This window comes from Notolepis coatsorum, assembly GCF_963971535.1.
Source record: "Notolepis coatsorum genome assembly, chromosome: 14".
NCBI classification, from domain to species: Eukaryota; Metazoa; Chordata; class Actinopteri; order Aulopiformes; family Paralepididae; genus Notolepis; species Notolepis coatsorum.
In genome coordinates this window covers 83,134,015-83,156,952 of record NC_140178.1, presented here as the reverse complement: position 1 = coordinate 83,156,952, position 22,938 = coordinate 83,134,015, and the positions used below count along the sequence as shown (strand labels likewise).

General features: G+C 40.6%; 1 protein-coding gene across 1 annotated transcript in view; it reads left to right on the top strand.

The window, feature by feature from the left end:
• The window catches only part of LOC311240585 (adhesion G protein-coupled receptor E3-like), a gene marked incomplete at both ends in the record, with an annotated part of 93,875 nt that overhangs the window by 16,407 nt on the left and 54,530 nt on the right, over positions 1-22,938 (top strand). The window contains 3 exons of the mRNA XM_084329160.1: positions 4,993-5,142; positions 8,185-8,288; positions 16,630-16,873. Of these exons, the coding sequence (XP_084185286.1) occupies positions 4,993-5,142; positions 8,185-8,288; positions 16,630-16,873 (498 nt within the window). The remainder of the gene's footprint in view (positions 1-4,992; positions 5,143-8,184; positions 8,289-16,629; positions 16,874-22,938) is intronic.

The following is a 22,938-nucleotide window of genomic DNA, read 5'->3' as shown; positions in this document are numbered from 1 at the left end:
GTCTGTCTGACACACAGCTCCGTAGGCGCACATACTGTGGTCTGCCCGTCAGATAGTCAACAACCCAGGACACCAGGGGGGCCTCTACCTGCATCGCCTCCAACTTCTCACCCAGCAGCCCAGGCCTTATGGTATCAAAAGCACTGGAGAAGTCAAAGAACATGACTCTCACAGTGCTCCCCGGCTTGTCTAGGTAAGTGTAGGCTCGGTTCAGCAGGTAGATGACAGCATCCTCTACCCCCAGTCGGGGCTGGTAGGCGAACTGGAGTGGGTCTAGGCGGGGTTTGATCACCGGGCGGAGTTGCTCCAGGACTAACCTCTCCATGGTCTTCATTATATGAGAGGTTAGAGCCACCGGCCTGTAGTCCTTGGACGTGCTGGGACGCGGGCACTTAGGGACAGGGACCACACAGGAGGTTTTCCACAGTGTCGGGACTCTCTGCAGCCTCAGGCTCATATTGAATATAAATACAAATAAATACAATTATTTATTTCCTAATCATTTGAATGGTGTTTTCTTATGGCAATAACAACTATAGACGACAAAACCAAAGTCAAAAAACTACATTTCGATTTTTGGGAAGGTTTACATAAATTTTGGGACGGTTCAAATTGTATTTCGGGACGGTTCTGGGACGGTGGTGAAAAACGTGTTTGCTCTGGTTCAGACACATGTTTGAAAGGGAAAGAGCATGTACAAGAGGCAATATAATCTATCAATCAAATGTAATTTGATTACATTACTTTGTTGAAGTGATCCAATTGAACTGTAACAGAATATTTTAGATGGCAAATTGCTAGATCTTCACTGCTATGTAAAAGCATATGTGTTGCATACAATACACCTCATCCATCATCAATGACAGAGGTATTTTTACTCACCCCCCACCCCCTTTGCCTCTTTCCTCTCTGTATGTTTTGTTGTTCTAGAAGTTTGTTTCCCAATCTGAGTTAGTGGATTTGCATTGCTTTTTTTTGCATTTGTCTCAAATTTGGGTGCTGTGCAAATCTCTGCGATGGTTAGTGTACACAGAGTGAGAAATCATGTATTGAGGCTTTGGAGAGAGACCTGTCATGATGAAACACTATGCTGTGGTACTTATCCTGGGTGAGTGAATTCAAACTTTCATATCACAGAAAACCTTGTAACTCCAGTTCTTGTGTTTTTCTTCTTCTTCTTCAGTTCAGTTCAGTTCAGAGTTTTTTATTTGCCACATGGAATAATACAATCATAGTTTCTTCATTAAAAAAAATCATAAATAGTCATTCCATGGACAAAAGGAGCAGGAAGAAGAATAAATCTTATAGTTACCTGCCCCTTATTCCTAAACTAACATGTATTTTCTTAATGGTCGGTGTACAACCTTATTTACAAAAATAATCATTTATACCATTATAAAAGAAACACAATCCACAGTTAAACAAGAAAAATTTAAATAATAATAATAATGATAAAGAAGAAAGAAGAAAAGAAAGAGAAGAGAAAAAAAAGAAAAGATCTCACTATTCAGATCACATTTTGATTTTCATACTGACTAAAAAATTTTTTTGTATACATTTTTTTGAATTGATAAACACTGTTACATCCCTTAAGCTCGCTATGGAGAGAATTCCACAACTTTACACCAATAACTGAAGGACACATCTGTTTAAGTGTGGTACGTGCAAACTGATGTTTAAAATTGTATTTTCTCCTACTAAACTCACTTTCTAAATGAAAAAGATTTTGTAGTTTTTCTGGCAGTGTATTATTTCTTGCCCTAAACATAATTAACATTGTTTGAAACTTAACCATGTCTTCAAGTTTAATTATTCTAGATTTAATAAATAATATATTTGTGTGTTCTCGATAACTCACTTTATGTGTGATTCGTACAGCCCTCTTCTGTAGTATATATAATGGTTTTATATTTGTCCCATAAGTATTCCCCCATACTTCAACACAATAACTGATATAAGGTGAGATGAGTGAGCAGTAGAGTGTTCTCATTGCCTCATACTCTAACACATCCTTTACTTTATTCATAACAAAAATACTCTTGGACATCTTTTTTTAACGTGTGCTATGTGCGATTTCCATGTTAATTTATCATCCATAATCACACCAAGAAAACGAAATTCATTAACTCTCTCTATATCAACTCCATCTATGGTCAGTACTATATTTTCATCTAGTTTTCGATTGCCAAAAATCATAAATTTAGTTTTTTTCAGATTCAGTGATAGCTTATTTACATCAAACCATTTCTTTAGCTTTGTCATTTCATACACAATATATTCGGCTAGTTCCTTTAAATTATTTCCAGAACAAATTTTTTTTTATCATCAGCAAACAAGACAAACTGTAATAGTTTTGAAACATCACAAATATCATTAATATATAAAAGAAAGAGTTTGGGCCCCAAAACCGAACCTTGCGGTACGCCGGTACCCCATGCACATTCAATCTTCATGAGCTCAGATTTAACATCTGCCAACTGCACATATTGTTGCCTATTGTGGAGATAACTATACTCAACCATTCAAGAACCATTCCTCTCACACCATATGAACGTAATTTAGAAATTAGAATATTATGATCTAAGGTATCAAATGCCTTTTTTAAATCAATAAACACCCCTATTGTTAATTTCCTTTTATCTGTTGCTGTTGTTATTTCTTCAATAATATTCATTAAGGCAGTCGCTGTTGATCTGTTTTGCCTAAAGCCATACTGGCTTTCGCTCAGCAGTTTGTTCTTTTCCACAAAACCATCTAACTTATGCGAAAACAGTTTTTCAAGCACTTTCGAGAACTGTGAGAGCAATGACTTCTTCTTCTTCTTCTTCTTCTTCTTCTTCTTCTTCTTCTTCTTCTTCTTCTTCTTCTTCTTCTTCTTCTTCTTCTTCTTCTTCTTCTTCTTCTTCTTCTTCTTCTTCTTCTTCTTCTTCTTCTTCTTCTTCTTCTTCTTCTTCTTCTTCTGCTGCTTCCTTACTTACATGGTCCTGCAAGTTGAGCCCCTTCAGGGCTCATAGAACCCATTCAAAATGATCACTTTTAAAAGTGATTTAAAAGTCAATATATTTGTTGTAAATTTTTATTAATATGTTTGTTATTATTATTATTATTATTATTATTATTATTATTATTATTATTATTATTATTATTATTATTATTATTATTATTATTATTATTATTATTATTATTATTATTATTATTATTATTATTATTATTATTATTATTATTATTATTATTATTATTATTATTATTATTATTATTATTATTATTATTTGTGAGACGATGACCAATGTTGTAGTCAGGACCACCTCAATAGAGACCAAGTCAAGCAAAGCTGGTTGAGACCAAGTTCAAGTCCAAGACGCAAACAAACTTTTCAGAGACCAAGAATACATAATTCAATATGATACATATCCGTAGATACTATATCTATATCTGTACATACCCTACTCTTACTCGTTACGCTGCTGGCCAGTATGACTATACCATACTGTCTTTATACACGTATCACTGTACATATTATACTACACATCTGTACATACATTTGATTAGCACTATTACTCAGTAGTACTAATTTGTATATTTTGTACCCAGTTTAATCACCTGTACATTGATTTTATTTTACTTTATTAGACATTTAAAAAAAATACAAGATTCCAGAAAAACGTCAAGGATGCTACACAAAAAAGTCAAGACTTATTTCCATTGTGGTCCTTGGTCTCAGACAGACAACCAATACAAAACATTACCATAAATAACAATTTGACTACAACTACATAGACATGAACATTTTAAATGCAGTACAAACGTAGCCACAGACAACAATATATCAGACAACATTTTCATGCATTTTAAAATCTAGTTTTTGACATTGTTGAGGAGCCATATTGCTATTGAACTTTCCTGTTACATTTGCAGTCTGGTTGGATGACAAACCTCTTTTTCTTGTACTTGTGCTGTATAATGACCATACATTAGAATCTAATCTAATCTAAAGATTGAGAAAATCAACAACATAAACAAGACCAAGATAGATGAAGACAAATAGAGTCCAAGAGAGATTAGAGACTATTTGCAATTATACATAGTTCAATATATAACAACTACATTTTAAAATATATATACTTCTCCTGAAAGAATTCCACTAATTTCAACCAAAGAAAGTCTAATAATACTCATTCAGTCTGTTGACGATCATATATTAAAATGTTCTAGCCACTGCACACCAGCATTTAAGTTATGTTTGATGTACATGCAAAGTCAAGTATACGTCTCCTCTCTAAAATCTATATATCTTTTAGACATAAACAAGAAAAAAATATTACAATGACAATCATGAAAATTACTGTATAAGATGCACACTATTGCCATATAATTGCTACTGATAACACATAACTAATCAAACAAATAAACAAAGTCTAAATGTCAAGAGTTGAAAACCTGTAAACAATCTCCACCTTGAAAAGTCCTTTATTTGCATCATCATAGACCAAGTGTGTTGAGATCATATCCCCTGTTCTGATACAAATAAGCTTGCTTCAAGGATTTGTATAAAAACAAATGAAAATTACTCTTGTTTCAACGTGAGGATTTAGGGGGGAAATGTATAATGGTCCATCTATCTCATCTAAGATATTCTTTTCATTTTATACTAACTATTTGTAAATTGTATTCAACAAGTGTTCAATTTGTTGTTAATTCTCCTGTCGTGCTAAATGCCATTTACGCCAATGGTAACATTTCAGATGGAAGTGTTTTTTCAGGACAATGATGACTTGTTGTTCTAAACATCCATAATTTTTTCTGTCCTCCTCAGGTTCACTCTTTATCCCTGCCCATTGTGTCTTTCCTTCTGGTATGTATGGTGTTCAGCAACACCAACACCAACACCAACAACAACAACAACAACAACAACAACAACAACAACAACTTGTCGCAGATCAAACGAAAGTCCTGTTTGTTCATCATTGTTGCCATCATGTCTCCCTATTACAGGTTCCTGTGACCAATACACCAACTTAACTGAACCGTGGAGGAACATAGCTTTTTCCTCGACCTCCTTTCCCGGCTTCCCCAAAAACGATCAATACCTGGTTGGCAAGTGGTGGCGCTTCACAGGCGTCGGGGGAGACAGAGTTATTGGAAGTTGCATCCCAGTGAATCGTGCCGGCAGCAACTACCCCATAAATATGGCCTTTAAACATCCAACGACTCAATCCGAGACTGAAACACAAGGGACCGCATATTCAAATCTAGGTAGCTGCAACAATAATCCTGTGCAATTGTACGTGGTCCTCTGTCCAGGAGAATTCTACGTGTACAAGCCGACATCCTATCACAGTTCATATAATATGGCGCATGCGACCTGTGAGTACCAATTCATCACCATCACCCCCTATCTATTCTAGTGTTATGGTGCATTCGGACTCGTCAAGTCGGAAACGTATCATGTGACCAAATGGTATATTCTTGGTGATAGGGCTGACCCGGATTAGTCGATCGAAATGAGCTGTAGTCGACTGCCAACCTCTTAGTCTAATGCAAAAAAATATATAAAGAAATTATAATATATATTTTTTTTATATATATTTTTTTGTTCTTTCTAAAAGCAAAGAGGCCTAGAAGCGTGGCTAACACTAATGGCACGCATACCAGATAGGCTAACTGCCTAAGAAAACGGGTACAGGCACTGAAAGAGGATTTCACCTGTCTAATGAACACACTAGACTAGACTAATATCAAGATGTATCCATCAGTGGACCAATTGCATGCTTTTGCAGAGGACAAGAAGCCTTCAGTCGACTCATTCAGACATTAATTAAGCACCCCACACAGCCCAAATGGAATGATAAAACAATTATTAAAAAAAATATTTCTACCAGTCGACTATCGGCACATTTTGGCCAATCAAAGTCGACTATACAAATCCTTAGTCGGGGACAGCTCTAGCGTCCGGTCAGGACCAATCTGATGCAAGGCAGCAGATTCAGCCAGATTATTCAACCTTTCTCTCTTGATTCTTAGCAATCCCAGTTTGTCAAACACCATATTTCTGATTATGTCTCATGATACTCTGTGTTCATAATAAAGTATGTTTGCACCACAAAAGGTGAAGGATCAGTGAAACGTCACAACTCGGTATCATGGAACCTGCCCAAGTTTACCACTGGTATTTACCATTTGACCGGCTGTTGGATTGCAGCCTCCTGGTGGTAAACTTGAGAATGTACGACTTTACGAGTTGTCGAGGACCAACCAAACACACGATAAAATGTGGCATCTCCCTACCATCCTTTTTACACGGACATATGCTACGTCACAATGATGTACTGCCAACGCCAACAAAAAATAAATATGTCTTAAAGGTGCTATAGATAGATTTTATGTAGAGTAATCATAAAAATAAAGAAAAGAATACATCCACAGAGCTTTTACAAAGGTGTGGAAAAGTATTGCCCCCCCCCCCCCAAAGAAAAATGGGTCCAAAATTATTTACATGCACATGTTGGTGATGCCTTGCACACGCGTGCATGCATCCCCTCCCTAAATCTCATTTAATTTACATTTACATTTAGTCATATAGCTGACGTATAAGTTCTGTATAACAAGTCAGCAGGAATAAAAAATAAATAAAAGTATTACAACTCTGGCAGCTAAGGGTCAATAACATTGTTTCACAAACAGTGTTGAACTTGAGTGCTACAGACTTGAGTGCATATTAGTATAGTAGGTAATAATATAGGCAAGCATTCTTATATAGTGCATACTAGTAAAAGACAGTACAGAGGTTAGCATATTTTTTATTATTATTTTTTATTTAATTTCTTTTCAGATATTGATGAAATAAAAATGCACCTGATTGGATCAATTACATGCTGGTGCTCTAGTGGCTGAATGTTATCTATAGCACCTTTATTTGTTCACCTTTCACCTCTTCAGTATGTAAAGTGTGGTGCGTCTGTGTGCACTTGTACTTGTGTATGTTGGTGCTTGCACATGCACTTAATGTGAAACTGTATGTTTGTGTGCGTGTGTGCGTGCACGCTATCTGTCCAGCTCATTCCGATTGTACCGAAGACTCGTGCGGCCCGCTGGCTTCGTGCATCAGTGGCGGAGGCTGTGTGTGTGTCTCTGGGCATGAAATCCCTGCTACACACCACCCGGTAGGAGGCTCGTATGGCTGCGTGGGTGAGTGTGTCGCGTCACGCGGGTGCGAGCTACATGTACAGTAAATCACAGTTGACTATAGCGAAGGCGGTTCAGTTTCCAGAGCCCTACGGGGCTTCGTCTGACAGTGCGTTAGAATGATGTGTGATGTCATGTCAGGCCAGTTAATATGTTCTCACTGTCTGTGTCGTCTCCTAACAGACGGTTATTACAGTATGTTCTTACTGTCTGTGTCGTCTCCTATTCTCCTAACAGACGTTATTACAGTATGTTATCACTGTCTGTCTCATCTCCTATTCTCCTAACAGACGTTATTACAGTATGTTATCACTGTCTGTCTCATCTCCTATTCTCCTAACAGACGTTATTACAGTATGTTATCACTGTCTGTCTCATCTCCTATTCTCCTAACAGACGTTATTACAGTATGTTATCACTGTCTGTGTAATCTCCTATTCTCCTAACAGACGGTTATTACAGTATGTTCTCACTGTCTGTCTCATCTCCTATTCTCCTAACAGACGTTATTACAGTATGTTATCACTGTCTGTCTCATCTCCTATTCTACTAATAGACGTTATTATGTTATCACTGTCTGTCTCATCTCCTAATAGACAGTTATTATGTTATCACTGTCTGTCTCATCTACTAATAGACACTGACAGTTATTATGTTATCACCGTCTGTCTCATCTCCTAACAGACGGTTATTATGTTATTAGTCTGTGTCATCTCCTAACAGATGGTTAATATGCTCTCACTGTCTGTGTCGTCTCATAACAGACATAGATGAGTGTGGGAGGAATAAAGGTATCTGTGGTTCCTACGCCTCATGTAACAACACAATGGGGTCTTACACCTGTGCCTGTCTAGAGGGGTACTATCCAAAAGACCCAGGATCACATGGAAGGTCCAACCAATGCACAGGTACTGATTTTTTTTATACAGGTAACTAGACATATACACAGGTTAATGTCATATAAGTTGTAACTGTAATGTATCTCTCTCTCTCTCCCCACAGATATTGACGAGTGTCTTGGCAACATCTGTGGTGACCATGGGTCCTGTAGCAACACCGTAGGAAGTTATGTCTGCACCTGTAACCAGGGCTTCCACCTGGCGCCTGTGGGATCTCCTATATGCCAAGGTCTATGGAAAGCACTCACATGCACATCTATGTATCTGTGAATGTGCTCAACATAATATATCATATATCATAACACAACACAACACAACACAACATAATATATAACGTAACATTTGATATCATTTTGATCATGTCATTTAACAGTTAAAATATTCTGATATTACAACCTATGATTATCACTATGGTGATACTTAAGTAAAGTAATAGTAATTGTATAATGTATACGGTAGCACATATCTGACTGCTAAAAATGGTCACAAAGAGAGAGATTTAGGAGATTTATATGCTCAACCAGCGCTGGTACTATGTTAAATGGGAATTACACCCATTTTAAGAATTCACCTGTTAATATTTAATGTATTATTATTATTTATTTATTGTTATTCCTATGCCCTAGTACAGCCCAGTCAATATTTGGGAATATGGACCAAATTGTGTGTGTGTGTGTGTGTGTGTGTGTGTGTGTGTGTGTGTGTGTGTGTGTGTGTGTGTGTGTGTGTGTGTGTGTGTGTGTGTGTGTGTGTGTGTGTGTGTGTGTGTGTGTGCGTGTGCGTGAGTGAGAGTGAGAGTGTGGGTGTAAGTGTGTAACTAAATCCATGAGTGCACAAGTTAAAATACAATACACTGATTACAATACACAAGTTACAATACACTGTTAACAATATAATAATCAGATGTTCGTAAGTCTTTGAAGATTTTTTTGCCAGATGGAGAAAATCATTACATTTCACACCTCTATATATTTAGAAAATTTACCTCTGCATGTAAGTAATTTAGGAAGATGAAGATTGATGAGTAGAGTATGAGTGGGACAAATAATTGTTTTTAAAGTAGGTCTTAAATTGTACAGAAATGTTCCCTTCATTAGAATGAATCTTATAAATAAAATAAAAAACACATATTTATATTATATAGATATTTAGAATCGAAAGTTTCTGAAATAGAGGGCCAGATGAGGCACGAGACTCAGATCGAGATGTGATCCTAACAAAGTGTTTCTGGAGGACTAATATTTTGTGGGACTAGTTGTGAAAATGCTTGCCCATACTAAATTACAGTAAGAAAGATAAGCATAAATGAAGCTATAATAAAGAGTAAGAAGACAGCTAGTGGTAACCAGGTGGCTAATTATCCTTATTATGCCAATAGATTACATTTAGTTATAAACCCAGTCGATTTGTTCTCTCCTGCTCAAATTCTCATCATAAACTCTGAGGAGTTGCATTGATGACACTTTAGGCATCTCAATAGAATTCATTGAAATTTTAGATAGATCTTCAGAGTATTTATAAAATGTATATTATAAAATATTATGATATTTTAATATTCAATGATAATTTGTTCAATTCAATTCAATGAACTCTCCTGGGGCAACTGTAAATTATGTGAAATGGTTGACATCACTCTGTGAGGGCACTCTGGAAGAGGCTAATGTCCCCTTGATTGTTGGCTCCCTCTTGTGGCAAGCGGATTTAGATTTGATTTGATTTATTTGACATTCAGTTAAAAAACACATGACATGCATCTCAAGCAAAACATCAAGGATAGGCACAATAAATGGACTTATTTCCATTGTGGTCCTTGGTCCCAGACATATACTGTAAAACAATACAACAAATAGGATTGGTACATAATATTTACATGAACATGTTCTTAAGCTTTAACATTTTCAAGGAGCCAGGTTTTGACCTTTTTCTTAAAAAGGTGCTGGCTGCTCCTACGGCAAAGGCAACATATTCCAGTTTGTCGCTCCACCAAACCTGAATGAACATTTACCCATGTTGGTTTTGAACCTAGGCAAGCACAGATCAGCAATACTGGCTCTTGTGTGGTGAGAATGAGTGTCACTCCTCCAAAAATAATCACTGAGGTACTCGGGGGCCCTGTTGTAATAGATGTTGTTAAAATTATGTGATGTGTACGATTGCATGTAACTGTCTAACTGTTTCCACAAAAGGGCGCTATAGGCGGAGCTATTAATGCTGGCGCCAGGTAAGAGGTATAAAAGGAGATGTTAACTCCCCCTCTGTCTCTTCCCATCTACCTCTCACTGAGAGAAGGTCTCATGTACTGTTGGATGCAATGTGATAATAAACCATGCCGATTAATGGCTAAGTGAGAAGACCTTGTCGTCATGACCAACTTATTGTCGCCCCATAAGTGACTCTGTCAACAGGTTATGGGCCCAGATCACGCAGGGGCGAAATAATAAGGGTAGCAAGTTTAGCTGAAGTATAGGCTAGGTTAGCACCAGGAGCACTGCGTGGCTAAAGGCTAGGCCAACAGGAGCTAAAGCTACGCCTATCATCAAAAAGAGGATGGCGACCAAAGGAAAGAGCAAATGGCCCTCGTTCAACGGAAGAGCAAAGGACTACGAGCTCTGGGAAGAGCGCATGTTGTGCTGCATGCACGGTGTGGGACTGAAGACAAAGATCTTGACGGCCCCCACGGGAGAAGTAACGGCGGCCGCGTGAGCCCTGGACAACAAGCATAATGCCGACGCATACTGTGAGTTAGCACCACTGCTAGACGACACAAGCTTGGGGCTGATATTCCGCGACACTAAGGACAAAGGCAGAGAAAGCCTGAAAGTGTTGAGAGAACATTATATCGGACAGGGAAGACCCCGAATCGTATCCCTCTACATAACACTAACAGCGCTGAAGAAGGGGCACACCGAGACTGTGACCGAATACGTCATCAGAGCTGAGCAGATCATTACGGCGCTTAAGAGTGCAGGAGAAGCACCAAGTGATGGACTAATGATGGCGATGGTTATGAGAGGACTACTGGAGCTGTACAAACCGTTCACACTACTGGTAACACACGGTTCAGCGGACATGTCGCTGGGAGAGTTCAAGGCCAAGTTGCGGAATTTTGAGGCCTCAGAAGATACCCACCCAGCTGCTGCGGAGGCGGGAGAGAGAGTGCTGAAGACCAAGCCCACGACGGAGCTGGCATGTTGGCGATGTGAAGAAAAAGGGCATCGGAAAGATAACTGCACAAAGACTGTTTGGTGTAGCTTCTGCAAATCCACGGGGCACACAGACAAAGTGTGCAGAAATAAACGCGACCAGAGCGCACGGTACGCGCATGGACAAGATGGCAGCTGTGGACAAGATGGCGACGACGGTGGACGTGAGACGAGTCGAGACGACGCCCGGAGAGTAGCGGGACAAGAGGACTTCATCTTCGGGGCGCAGACAGCGTACGTCACCCAGCCAACGCAGCTGCAGCAGGCCCAAAGGAAGGGACTGATCGTGGACACAGGTGCATCATCCCACGTCATCAACGACAGGAATTGATTCAAGAACTTTGACAACACCTTCGACCCGGAGAAACACAGCATGGAGCTGGCAGACGGGAAGCGCACCTACGGGTTGGCGCAAGGGAGAGGAGACGCACAGGTATGCCTCATAGACAGTGAGGGGCGCCGGTGTACAGTGACGTTAAAGAACGCTCTCTACATACCCTCGTTCCCACAAGAACTATTCTCTGTAAAATCTGCTACTGCGAACGGTGCCAAAGTGTTCTTCAATGAAGGTAAAGATGTTCTTGTAGAGCTTGACGGTATGGGATTTAACATAGAGGTGTACAAGAGAATGTATTATCTACAAACAGAGTGTAATGACAACGACAAGTGTAATAATAATGATATGTGTAATGTGACTGTCAGTCACGATATTCAGACATGGCATGAGATCATGGGTCATTGTAATTACGAGGATTTACTGAAACTGCAAGCAGTGACAGAAGGCATGCACATTGAAGGTGAAAAGCGTAGACCTGACAAAGAATGTGTAGTGTGCATAAAGGGGATGTTCACTCAATCGAGAAACAGAAATACCACAGAAAAAGTAAAGGTACCACTTGCGCTAGTTAACACAGATCTAGCCGGTCCAGTAAGCAACGAGTCCATAGGAGGCTTTAGATATGTACAGTCTTTTACAGATGTGTGTACAGGGGCAGTGTTTGTTTACTTTCTCAAAGCAAAGAGTGACACACTCCAGGCCACGGAAAAATTCCGCCCCTTATGGCAACATAAGATGCTTGAGGTCTGACAACGGAACCAAGTTCACAAATAGAGAGTTCCAATCACTGTTGAGAAGGAAAAAGATAAGACACCAGACGTCATGTCCGTACTCCCCACACCAGAACGGAGTGGCAGAGAGGGAAGGATGTACTCTTTTCGAAATGGCTAGGTGTAAGCTAATAGATGGTAACTTACCTAAGAGTCTATGGCATTATGCGGTACAAGAAGCCGCTTACACCAGAAACAGGTGTTTTAATAAGCACACGGGCACCACCCCGTATACAGCACTGACAGGAAATAAATGTAATCTAGCTAGAATGCACAAATTTGGATCAGTGTGTTATGCTTACCAGCAGGACAGAGGGAAGCTCGAGTCCAGATGTGAAAAATTACTCTTTGTAGGGCACGACAAAGGAAGCCCCGCTTTCCTAGTCTATTATCCCGGTAAAGGGAAAGGGCAGAAACACAGGCTAGTCAGGTTTGTCACAAAGACAACATGTGAGAACGAGACACAGACAGAGGAGCCAGAGCTGGACTCCAGAGTAAGGTGTGAAGAAACAGAGACACCTCAGCCTAGTGTACTTAGCACAGTCGTGCAGACAGACAGTCAGCAACCCCCAGAGGACGATGACGAGGAGCACCCGAGGGTGACGTCATGTGCCCCATGCAGTGGGAGGTATCCCTCACAGGAACACAAACCCCCAAAGTATCTGAAAGACTATGCCCGGAGAGAAAGTGACGAGGATGACAGTACACTTACCAGCATTGATTACTGCTACAGAGTAGTGAGTGGAGTACCTCAGACCTTTAAAGAGGCCATAGTGTTCCCTGAATCAAGTAAATGGGAGAGAGCAATGGATGAGGAGATGAGGTCCCTAGAGGACAACCACACCTTTACTCTAACCAAGTTACCAGAGGGCAGACAGACAGTGGGAGGAAAATGGGTGTACTCAATCAAGGAGGGTATTGAAGGCCACGACAAGTACAAAGCCAGGTTCGTAGCTTAATGTTTAAATACAGAAGGAGGGTACTCCATGTTTAAATACAGAAGGAGGGTAGCTACATGTTTAAATACAGAAGGAGTGGATTCCATGTTTAAATACAGGAGTGGATTCTATGTTTAAATACAGAAGTGGATGTTAAAACATTTTCTAGGCATGGACTTCGAACAGTCTGCCAGTTGTGTAAAAATATCCCAGAAGAGATATGTGGAAAAGATCCGGAAACGTTTTGACATGCAAGAATGTAGGACAAGGGAAACACCATGTGATCAAAAACTAGACTACCAAGAGGATGCTCAGAAATTGACAGATGTAAAAATGTAGCTGTAGGTAGCCTCATTTATTTGACAACATGTACTCGCCCTGACCTATGTTTTGTAGTGAGTAAATTGTCACAGCATTTAGCTGACCCCACAGAGGAGCACTGGATTACAGCAAAACATGTTTTTCATTATCTCAAAGGTACAGCAGATAAACAGCTTTGTTTCAGAAAGAGCAGCAAGGGCTTAGGGCTTAAAGCCTACAGTGATGCAGATTGGGCGGCAGGCACCACAGACAGAAGAAGTACCACAGGGTATTGTGTGAGTTTGAACACAAACAGCTCACTGGTTTCGTGGAAATCAGCTTGTGGGGCCGAGTGCATGGCTCTGGCTGTGACGGTGCAGGAATGTGTTTGTCTAGGGCAACTGCTCGAGGGAATGGATGCCTGTGTGTATGGGAGAACTGTTGTTTGTGGTGACAGCCAGGGAACCATTGCAATTGCGGGAGGCCCTGTGTGCCGACAGAGGTGTAGACATGTGAATATAGAGTATAATTTCATCAGATCTGTCATCGGGGAAGAAGGGGTGACACTGATTTGTTGTCCGACAGACGACATGGTAGCAGACGCTATGACGAAGCCTGTTTCCAAACTGAAATTGAGAAGATTTGCAGAGGTCATGTTTGGTGTGTAAATATTGCCTGTTATGTAGTATTGACTGCCATATCCTTTTTGATGCTCTGAACTGTATTACTTTCTTTGAAGGTTGTTTTTTGAAAAGTTGACAGCCGTAAGTGGGAGTGTTAAAGTTATGTGATGTGTACGATTGCATGTAACTGTCTAACTGTTTCCACACGAGGGCGCTATAGGCGGAGCTATTAATGCTGGCGCCAGGTAAGAGGTATAAAAGGAGATGTTAACTCCCCCTCTGTCTCTTCCCATCTACCTCTCACTGAGAGAAGGTCTCATGTACTGTTGGGTGCAATGTGATAATAAACCACGCCGATTAATGGCTAAGTGAGAAGACCTTGTCGTCATGACCAACTTATTGTCGCCCCATAAGTGACTCTGTCAACAGATGTTATGGACCATACTGAGCTGCAGTTGTACCGACCTAGCTTCCAGAGGCAGCCAGCCCAACTGCTGGAAGTGCTGTTTACCAACATGGTCTCTTGAGGCTAGCCCCAACGCTACCGTGACTAGCTTATTCTGAGAGAGCTGTAATTTATCTTTTAGAATTTTGGTCAGGCCACCATACCATGAACAGATGGCATAATCTGGCATAATCATAAACAGCGGTATTGACCTTTTAAATTTCATCTCAAAACTCTGCTCCCACTTCCAAACCTTGCACATACTGTATCTTTCGGGGAGAGACTCCAGGGACAGTCTGAATGAAAGCACAAACAAACAGACCAGTGCTTTCATCCAGACTGTCCCCGGAGACGTCTGTGAAACCAAGTTGCGGCATGCACCCTAAAACAACCGTGATGTCAAATCGTGAAAGGGTCTACAGGTTTTGGATTAAGGCTGTGACAACTTGTCCTTAATTGATTCCCCAGACAACTAGACATAAGATGATCATTTGTCTGGCATTATTATTATTATTATTATTATTATTATTATTATTATTATTATTATTATTATTATTATTATTATTATTATTATTATTATTATTATTATTATTATTATTATTATTATTATTATTATTATTATTATTATTATTATTAATATTAATATTATTATTATTATTATTATTATTATTATTATTATTATTATTATTATTATTATTATTATTATTATTATTATTATTATTATTATTATTATTATTATTATTATTATTATTATTATTATTATTATTATTATTATTATTATTATTATTATTATTATTATCGTTAATTATTACATGGCGTTTTAACATTAGCCGAAATGCTTGATTGTGGTTGGTCAATAGCCCCCGACAGCGGTGAATTATTTTTCGATAACCACCGGTGATTATTGTTTTTCGCAGCTGGAGTAATCAAGCGGCTTAGCCCCACTGACGCACACTGTTTCAGTACAATTAGACACACCTGCTGGGCTGCCGGCGATAATAATAATCACTTTATTTGGGCTGACAGAGCCACAGAACAACTGCTTCTGCATTATCTCGTCTTGTCGATTTTGTAAAATGAATTAGGTATATTGTTAGTAAGTTAGCCATGTAATAAGCGGGATAATGTATAGCTATACTCGGTCATCATCGCAAAATAATTGACCTTCACTGACGTTTAAAACACCTCGCCGAGGCGGCTCGGTATTTTAAACTCCGTGTCGGTCAATTATTTTGCGACAATGACCTCGTAGCTATACATTATCCCTTACATATTTGGTAATGATTTACATTAACTGGACATTTATCACACATTCATAATAGCTCTATATACTATAAAACGACATAGGCATAGTTTTATATAGGGAGGCTAGGCACATGTCCCTCCCAAAGCCACGGAAAGACAAATTGTCCCTACCAAAAATTGCAGCGTGAAAACTGTAGTTTTAGTATTATAATCCACAACATGAATGCAGTCTTGCAAAATAGAGCCTTTTTATCTGTTGCAAAAGTGTAGGTTGACAGCTGCATCATGAATCAGCTAGCTTATGGCCAAAGGAAAGGACACTTTAAATTAGAATAACAGGAACAGTGTATTGCACTACCAAAGCTAACTAGCATGTCCCATATGCTCTGTAAATAACTATGTACAGATACCGAGATGTCACTCCATGTTACCTGTTACCTGTTACTGCACAATGTTGTTTTCTTCTTTGATTCTATTATATGTACCACTGTATTGCACATCGTTGCGGGCTAGACCACCCGCATTTCATTGTATACCTGTATGCCGTGACAATTAAAACTCTTGACTTGACTTGACTATCCTATTATGTGCAATATCCAATCAACAACCTGGACTTTCCTCCCTCCCTCCCCTCTGTCCCAGTGTGTATCTCAGAGCTCCTCCCCTCTGTCCCAGTGCGTATCTCAGAGCTTCTCCCCTCTGTCCCAGTGCGTATCTCAGAGCTCCTCCCCTCTGTCCCAGTGCGTATCTCAGAGCTCCTCCCCTCTGTCCCAGTGCGTATCTCAGAGCTCCTCCCCCCTGTCCCAGTGCGTATCTCAGAGCTCCTCCCCTCTGTCCCAGTGCGTATCTCAGAGCTCCTCCCCTCTGTCCCAGTGCGTATCTCAGAGCTCCATCACAGCCACCCACTCGCTGGTCACATTACTCTCACGAGGTTCATCAGAGACAGAGGGAACTTTGATTAACACCAAGTAAGTTTGAAGTTCTTGAACAATAGGACAACCTTTCTTTTGGACCCACTTTTCTATCAATTTGTATGCAGCAAGTGCACATGCAGGCCAAATGCATAATTTCAGGAGGTTAATTAAAGAAATGTTGTCAGGATCATCTGATGCTCTTTGTACCTCAACATTTGTTATTTATGCTCAAATCAGAAAAATACTAAAGCCAAACTGGCGAAGATGTAATGTTACGGGACATCAGGGGGGAAGACGTCCCTTCTCCAACTAATGTTATTGTCCCGGTAACATTACATCCTCGCCGGTTTGGTTTTAATATTTTTCTGATTTACCAGAAATGCGGACTCCCAACGTAGTCTGGTGAAAATGCACCTTCTGGATCAATATTGCCACCTCTCTCACAAACAATTTGCACAAATATACTCATTATTGGCAGTCAATGAGTTAATACATTTGGTGAAGATGTGAGATTTGAGTTGAGATTTGAATGAGTCCAGGGATGTAGCATTGCGGATGTTTGGAGGAAGGGAGTTCCAGAGGGTGGTTGCGGCAACAGAGAAGGCTCTGGGACCAACAGTGCACAGGTTGGTGGTGGGGATGGAGAGGAGACAGGAGTCAGAGGACTGCAGCCTCCGGGGTGGGATGTAGGGATGGAGGAGGTTAGCTAGGTACCGGGATGCAAGGGAGTGAAGGGCTTTGTAGGTGATGAGGAGGATCTTAAAATTGCGGGACTTGACTGGAAGCCAGTGGAGGTGGATGAGGGTGGGCGTGATGTGGTGCCAGGACTTGGTGCGGGTGAGAACCCTAGCAGCAGAATTCTGGACATACTGCAGCCTGTTCAGGGCATTGCTGGGTAGCCCTGCCAGAACAGAGTTTGCGTAGTCCAGACGGGAGGTGACGAAGGAGTGTATGAGTGTCTCTGCTACAGAGTCAGGGAGAGATGGCCGGAGTCTGGATATGTTCCTGAGATGGAAAAAAACAGATTTGGTTATTGTTTTGATGTGAGAATGAAAAGAGAGGGTGGAGTCCATTATGACAGCCAGGTTGCAGACTTCTGGGGAAGGGTGGATTGAGCATATATATATAGACCTGTTCGCTGTTTACAAACATACTGTGCCAATCAGCAATACCAACTGAGTCACGTGACTAAGTTACCCCAGACCTGCTCAAGCTGCGGTGCCAAAAGAATAGCCCCTTTCGGGACTGTGATGTTTCAAGTTTCAAGTTTCTTTAATAGTTGTCATACAGAAGTACAGAATACTTTCATACAAAATGCTTCTTACTGTTCCGCTCCAGAGACTGTGCTAGACAAGATAGTATCAAATAACATAGTATAGCATGTAATTTAGAAGTAGAAAGTAGAAAATGAGGTCACAGTGTTCAGTATAGACATATGTACAATGTTCGATGCAGAATAGACATAACTGAGTTACCATATAATATACAATACTATGCAGTGTACTAATGTACAGTACTATATAGTGCAAAGCAGAAATGGGATGAGGTACAATTTAGGTACAATTTACAGTAAGGTGTACGAGTTGTAGTGCAATCCTTCATCAATAAATATAAAGTGTGGGGAGTGGGTGCTACAGTGTGTTTGTTTAAAGTGAGTGTGTGCTATAAAGTGTGTGGGGTGGGTGCTACAGTGTGTTTGTTTAAAGTGAGTGTGTGCGTGTGGATGTGTGTGCTATGTGCGTTTGATGGTTGTTGTTGTGTAGTGTTCATTGTTCGTTTAGCAGCCTGATGGCCTGGGGATAGAAGCTTCTTCTGAGTCTTTCTGTGCTCGCCTTGAGACTCCGGTATCGCTTGCCTGACCGCAGCAGTTCAAAGAGGCAGTTGTTCGGGTGACTGGAGTCTTTAATGATTCTCTTAGCCTTGCCCCTGCAACGCTTGTTGTAAATGTTCTGGAGGGTGGGGAGCCCCCCTCCAATTGTGCGTTCGGCTGAACGTGTCACTCTTTGTAGTCTGCTTCGGTCTTGTGCAGTGCTATTCCCAAACCAGGAGGTGATGTTGCCAGTCAGGATGCTCTCTATTGTACATGAGTAGAAGTTCTTAAGGATCTTCTGACTGACTTGGAACTTCCTTAGGCGCCTGAGGAAGTAGAGGCGTTGTCGTGCCTTCTTCACAACACTGTCAATGTGTGTGGTCCATGTCAAGTCCTCGGATATGTAGGCTCCGAGGTACTTAAAGCTGTTGACTCTCTCAACCGGTGCCCCGTCGATGCTGAGGGGGCTGTAGTCCTTGACCCCCGACCTCCTGAAGTCCACAATCATCTCCTTTGTTTTGCTGACGTTCAGGGAGAGGCTGTTTTCCTGGCACCATCCCGCCAGGACCTTGACCTCTTCCAGGTAGGCCCCCTGATGCATGCCAACACAGTCCCTTATACGACCATTGAACAATCTCACAATTAACTCTGAAGAACTGGTCCTCAGCAAAACGCTCGTTGTACAAGTATCGCAGAGAAATGTCAAAGGTACTCACTAATTTAGCTGCCTGATGCGCCTACAGCGCAGGCGCATCAGGCAGCTAAAGCCGGAAATAAAGCAGTTTTGAGCCGTGTTGACAAGTTTATTCAAATGATTTAAAATGTTTATTAGCAACGCCGAGCTTTCAAACCCTAGCGTTTGTCTGTCCGAAACCCTCATGCAACTGTGAGTACCTTTCTCTGCGATACTTGTACGACAAGCGTTTTGCTGAGGACCAGTTCTTCAGAGTTAATTGTGAGATTTTTCAATGGTCGTATAAGGGAATGTGTATTCACTCGTCCAACAATGTTGGCGTGCATCACAGTCCTGAAAGGGGCTACCAAAAGAAGTGCAACGGGGCTCCATGGAGAAACCATGGCACTCCCCTGACAAAAAGTTGTTTAAAACAAAAACGTCTGGATGTCATTTTGCCAAATCAGCATGGTTGTGAGTGTGAGTCTTTCACCTTTTACATATCTAGCTTTGGCATGGATTGATTGTTTAGATCGCTAGCATGGCTAACAAATGCAAATATATTGTAGTCTGCCCCATTGTTCTGACCAGGATTACGTTATTTTCTGCCCCGGTGATCACGTGCACACTGAGTCTGACGTATATGGCGAACAGGTCTGTCAGGTTCTAATCTATAATAGGTAGTCTGGATCACAGGACTGAGACTGTGGGTATAAGCTGCCATTGGCCCTTCCGCTATCTGCAACACTATTTTGCAAGGACACTGTCGCTGCATCCTAGTACCACCCAGGATGATTGTGAATGGTTTAAATAAATACAAACAAGCCAGAGAGTTTTTTCTCCTATACCAGAATGATAATAGGTTCAACCAGACCTCTCTCCAGTGCTGGCACAGTGCTAACGAAGAGGTATGGCTACACGAGACTAATAACAGTTTGTAACATCCTATCTCTTAATAATCATGAATACATCTTAAAGCTTGTGGTGCCTATGTCACGAGACCCCAATGGGAAGCATCCAGATCTATAATTAAGGTGTGCAAACGCACGGATGCACTTCCCAAAGGGCTCAGCTGACCTACCATACATGAATTTCCCCAAGACCACAAACAGACACGGGAGAATGTTCAAGAAACAATAAGAAATACTTTATTACATATAAGATATATAGCATACAAGTTCATGAATATAAATAAATAACTACTAACTAAACTAATCTAAAAGACCAGTGCCTGTAGGGCAGGCCTAGGGTGATTAAAAGAGGAAGCGCTTCTCTGCACTGTAGGCCAACCCCAAGCTGCTGTTCCCACCCACACTATCTGTTCTGCCCCTAAAGCACTGCACACGTGGTGAATGGTGCCTATATTGCACCCAGGTCTGGAAACGGTCACGAACTAATCCAGAATCACACTGCACACTACACTACAAACATAGCCTGAGAATATAAATACCACACATCTGGTCTCAGGGAGTCAAGTCAAGTCAAGTCAGTTTTATTTATCACATTTACAAATGACTAACAGCCAAACCAAAGTGCTTCACAACATGGTAAAAAACACATACAATGCAATAAAATACACTAGAATTACAAAAAATGTAGAGTACAGTACATATAAGAAAGCAAGGGCAAAGTGCAATAAAAGAGACAAGAAAATTAGATAAAAAGTGCAGAGTGACAGCGGACGTCATGTATAGATGCTAGGCTAGCTCTGGTCAAAGGCCAGGGAGAAGAGGTGTGTTTTGAGCAAGGATTTAAAAACCTCTAGGCTCTGGGCAGATCCTATGTGGGGGAGGCTGTTCCAGAGCCGGGGGGCAGCAGCAGCAAAGGCTCTATCTCCCCTAGTTTTAAGCCTGGTCCTAGGCACCTCCAGCAGCAGCTGGTCAGCAGACCTTAGGGCTCTGGATGGGGTTGGGTGATGTAGGAGCTCAGCTAGGTACAGTGGAGCCAGCCCATGTAGTGCTTTAAAAACAGTCAGTAAAAGTTTAAAATCAATACGGAAACGGACGGGGAGCCAGTGGAGAGAAGCCAGAACTGGTGTGATGTGGTCACGTTTCCTGGTACCGGAAAGCAGAAGTGCAGCCGCATTGTGTACCAGTTGTAGGCGACGGAGCAGCAACTGGTCAATGCCGACATACAACGCATTGCAGTAATCCAGCCGGGTCGAGATAAAGGCATGGATCACCCTCTCCAGATCCTTCTGGGAGAGGTATGGTTTGGTCTTGGCCATGAGTCTGAGGTGGAAAAAGCTAGTTTTGACCACAGAACTAACCTGCTTATCAAATTTTAAATTTCTGTCGAAGATTACTCAGAGGTTTCTGACAGAGGAGCAGATATTTGAGCCCAGGGGGCCTAGGGCAATGGCAGTAGGGTCAGGTGAATCATTACTAAATAAAATTATCTCTGTTTTGCGCTCATTTAAGTTGAGAAAGTTTGCACTCATTCATAGAGTCACAGCACATAATTAATTAATATTAAGAACAATACACACTGGTGGCACACAATAAAGATAAGAGGGCATGTTAGGGTAGTGGGTATGGGGCACTATGAGGTTTAGCCTAGGTTGGGGCAGTGGAAGCGCCAGTCACAGTTATAGACAATACGACAAAAAAGGATATAACGCAGCCCGAAGGCGCGTCGGCGGGGAGGGTCTCTCCCCCCTCCCTCTCTCCCACGGCCTCGGGCTGAAAAGTGTTCCAACTAGGACCGGAGAATAGGGTACTTCCCAGTGCAGAGCAGACCAGGGTATTGCAGTAGTGTCCTCCTGGCTGCAAGGAAATAGCACAGTTAATTACACACGTCGAGCTCCCACGTTCATTTGTCAGTCAATATGCGCACCTTTGCTGCTCTTCAACGAGCGGGCCCGTGCCCGTAGCAGCGTTTAAGCATGCAGTGCTCTCAATTCTCTTCAGTTGTAATGACAGTTTGTATAATCCAAAGTTTCTTATAGCACAGTTCACATTCACTGATAGCTTGGGAAACAGTACATTCATCCGGCACAGATATAATAATAATAATAATAATAATAATAATAATAATAATAATAATAATAATAATAATAATAATAATAATAATAATAATAATAATAATAATAATAATAATAATAATAATAATAATAATAATAATAATAATAATAATAATAATAATAATAATAATAATAATAATAATAATAATAATAATAATAATAATAATAATAATAATAATAATAATAATAATAATAATAATAATAATAATAATAATATAGAGAGAGAAGCGCCTTTCTCAGACTCAAGGACACTGTACAAGGAAAGAGTAAAAAAAAAAAAAAAAAAAAAATTAAATCTTTTTTTTATGAATATATGTGTATAGTAACAACAGGAAAAAACAAATAAGATAAAAAAAAAGCAAGCAAGGTGCTGTCCAATTGGATGAAGTGGTTGAAATTAACAAACAAAAAACAGAAAACAAAACAAAAACAAACAGGGTCTGTGGCTTAAAAGAAAAGAGTCAGGGGTGGGCTACTTGGGAGCGGAGCCATGTTGCGTGAAGGCAAGTGTGAACAGGTGGGTTTTTAGGTTGGTTTTGAAGAGGTTGATGGTGTCAGAGCCTCGGATGGAGGGGGA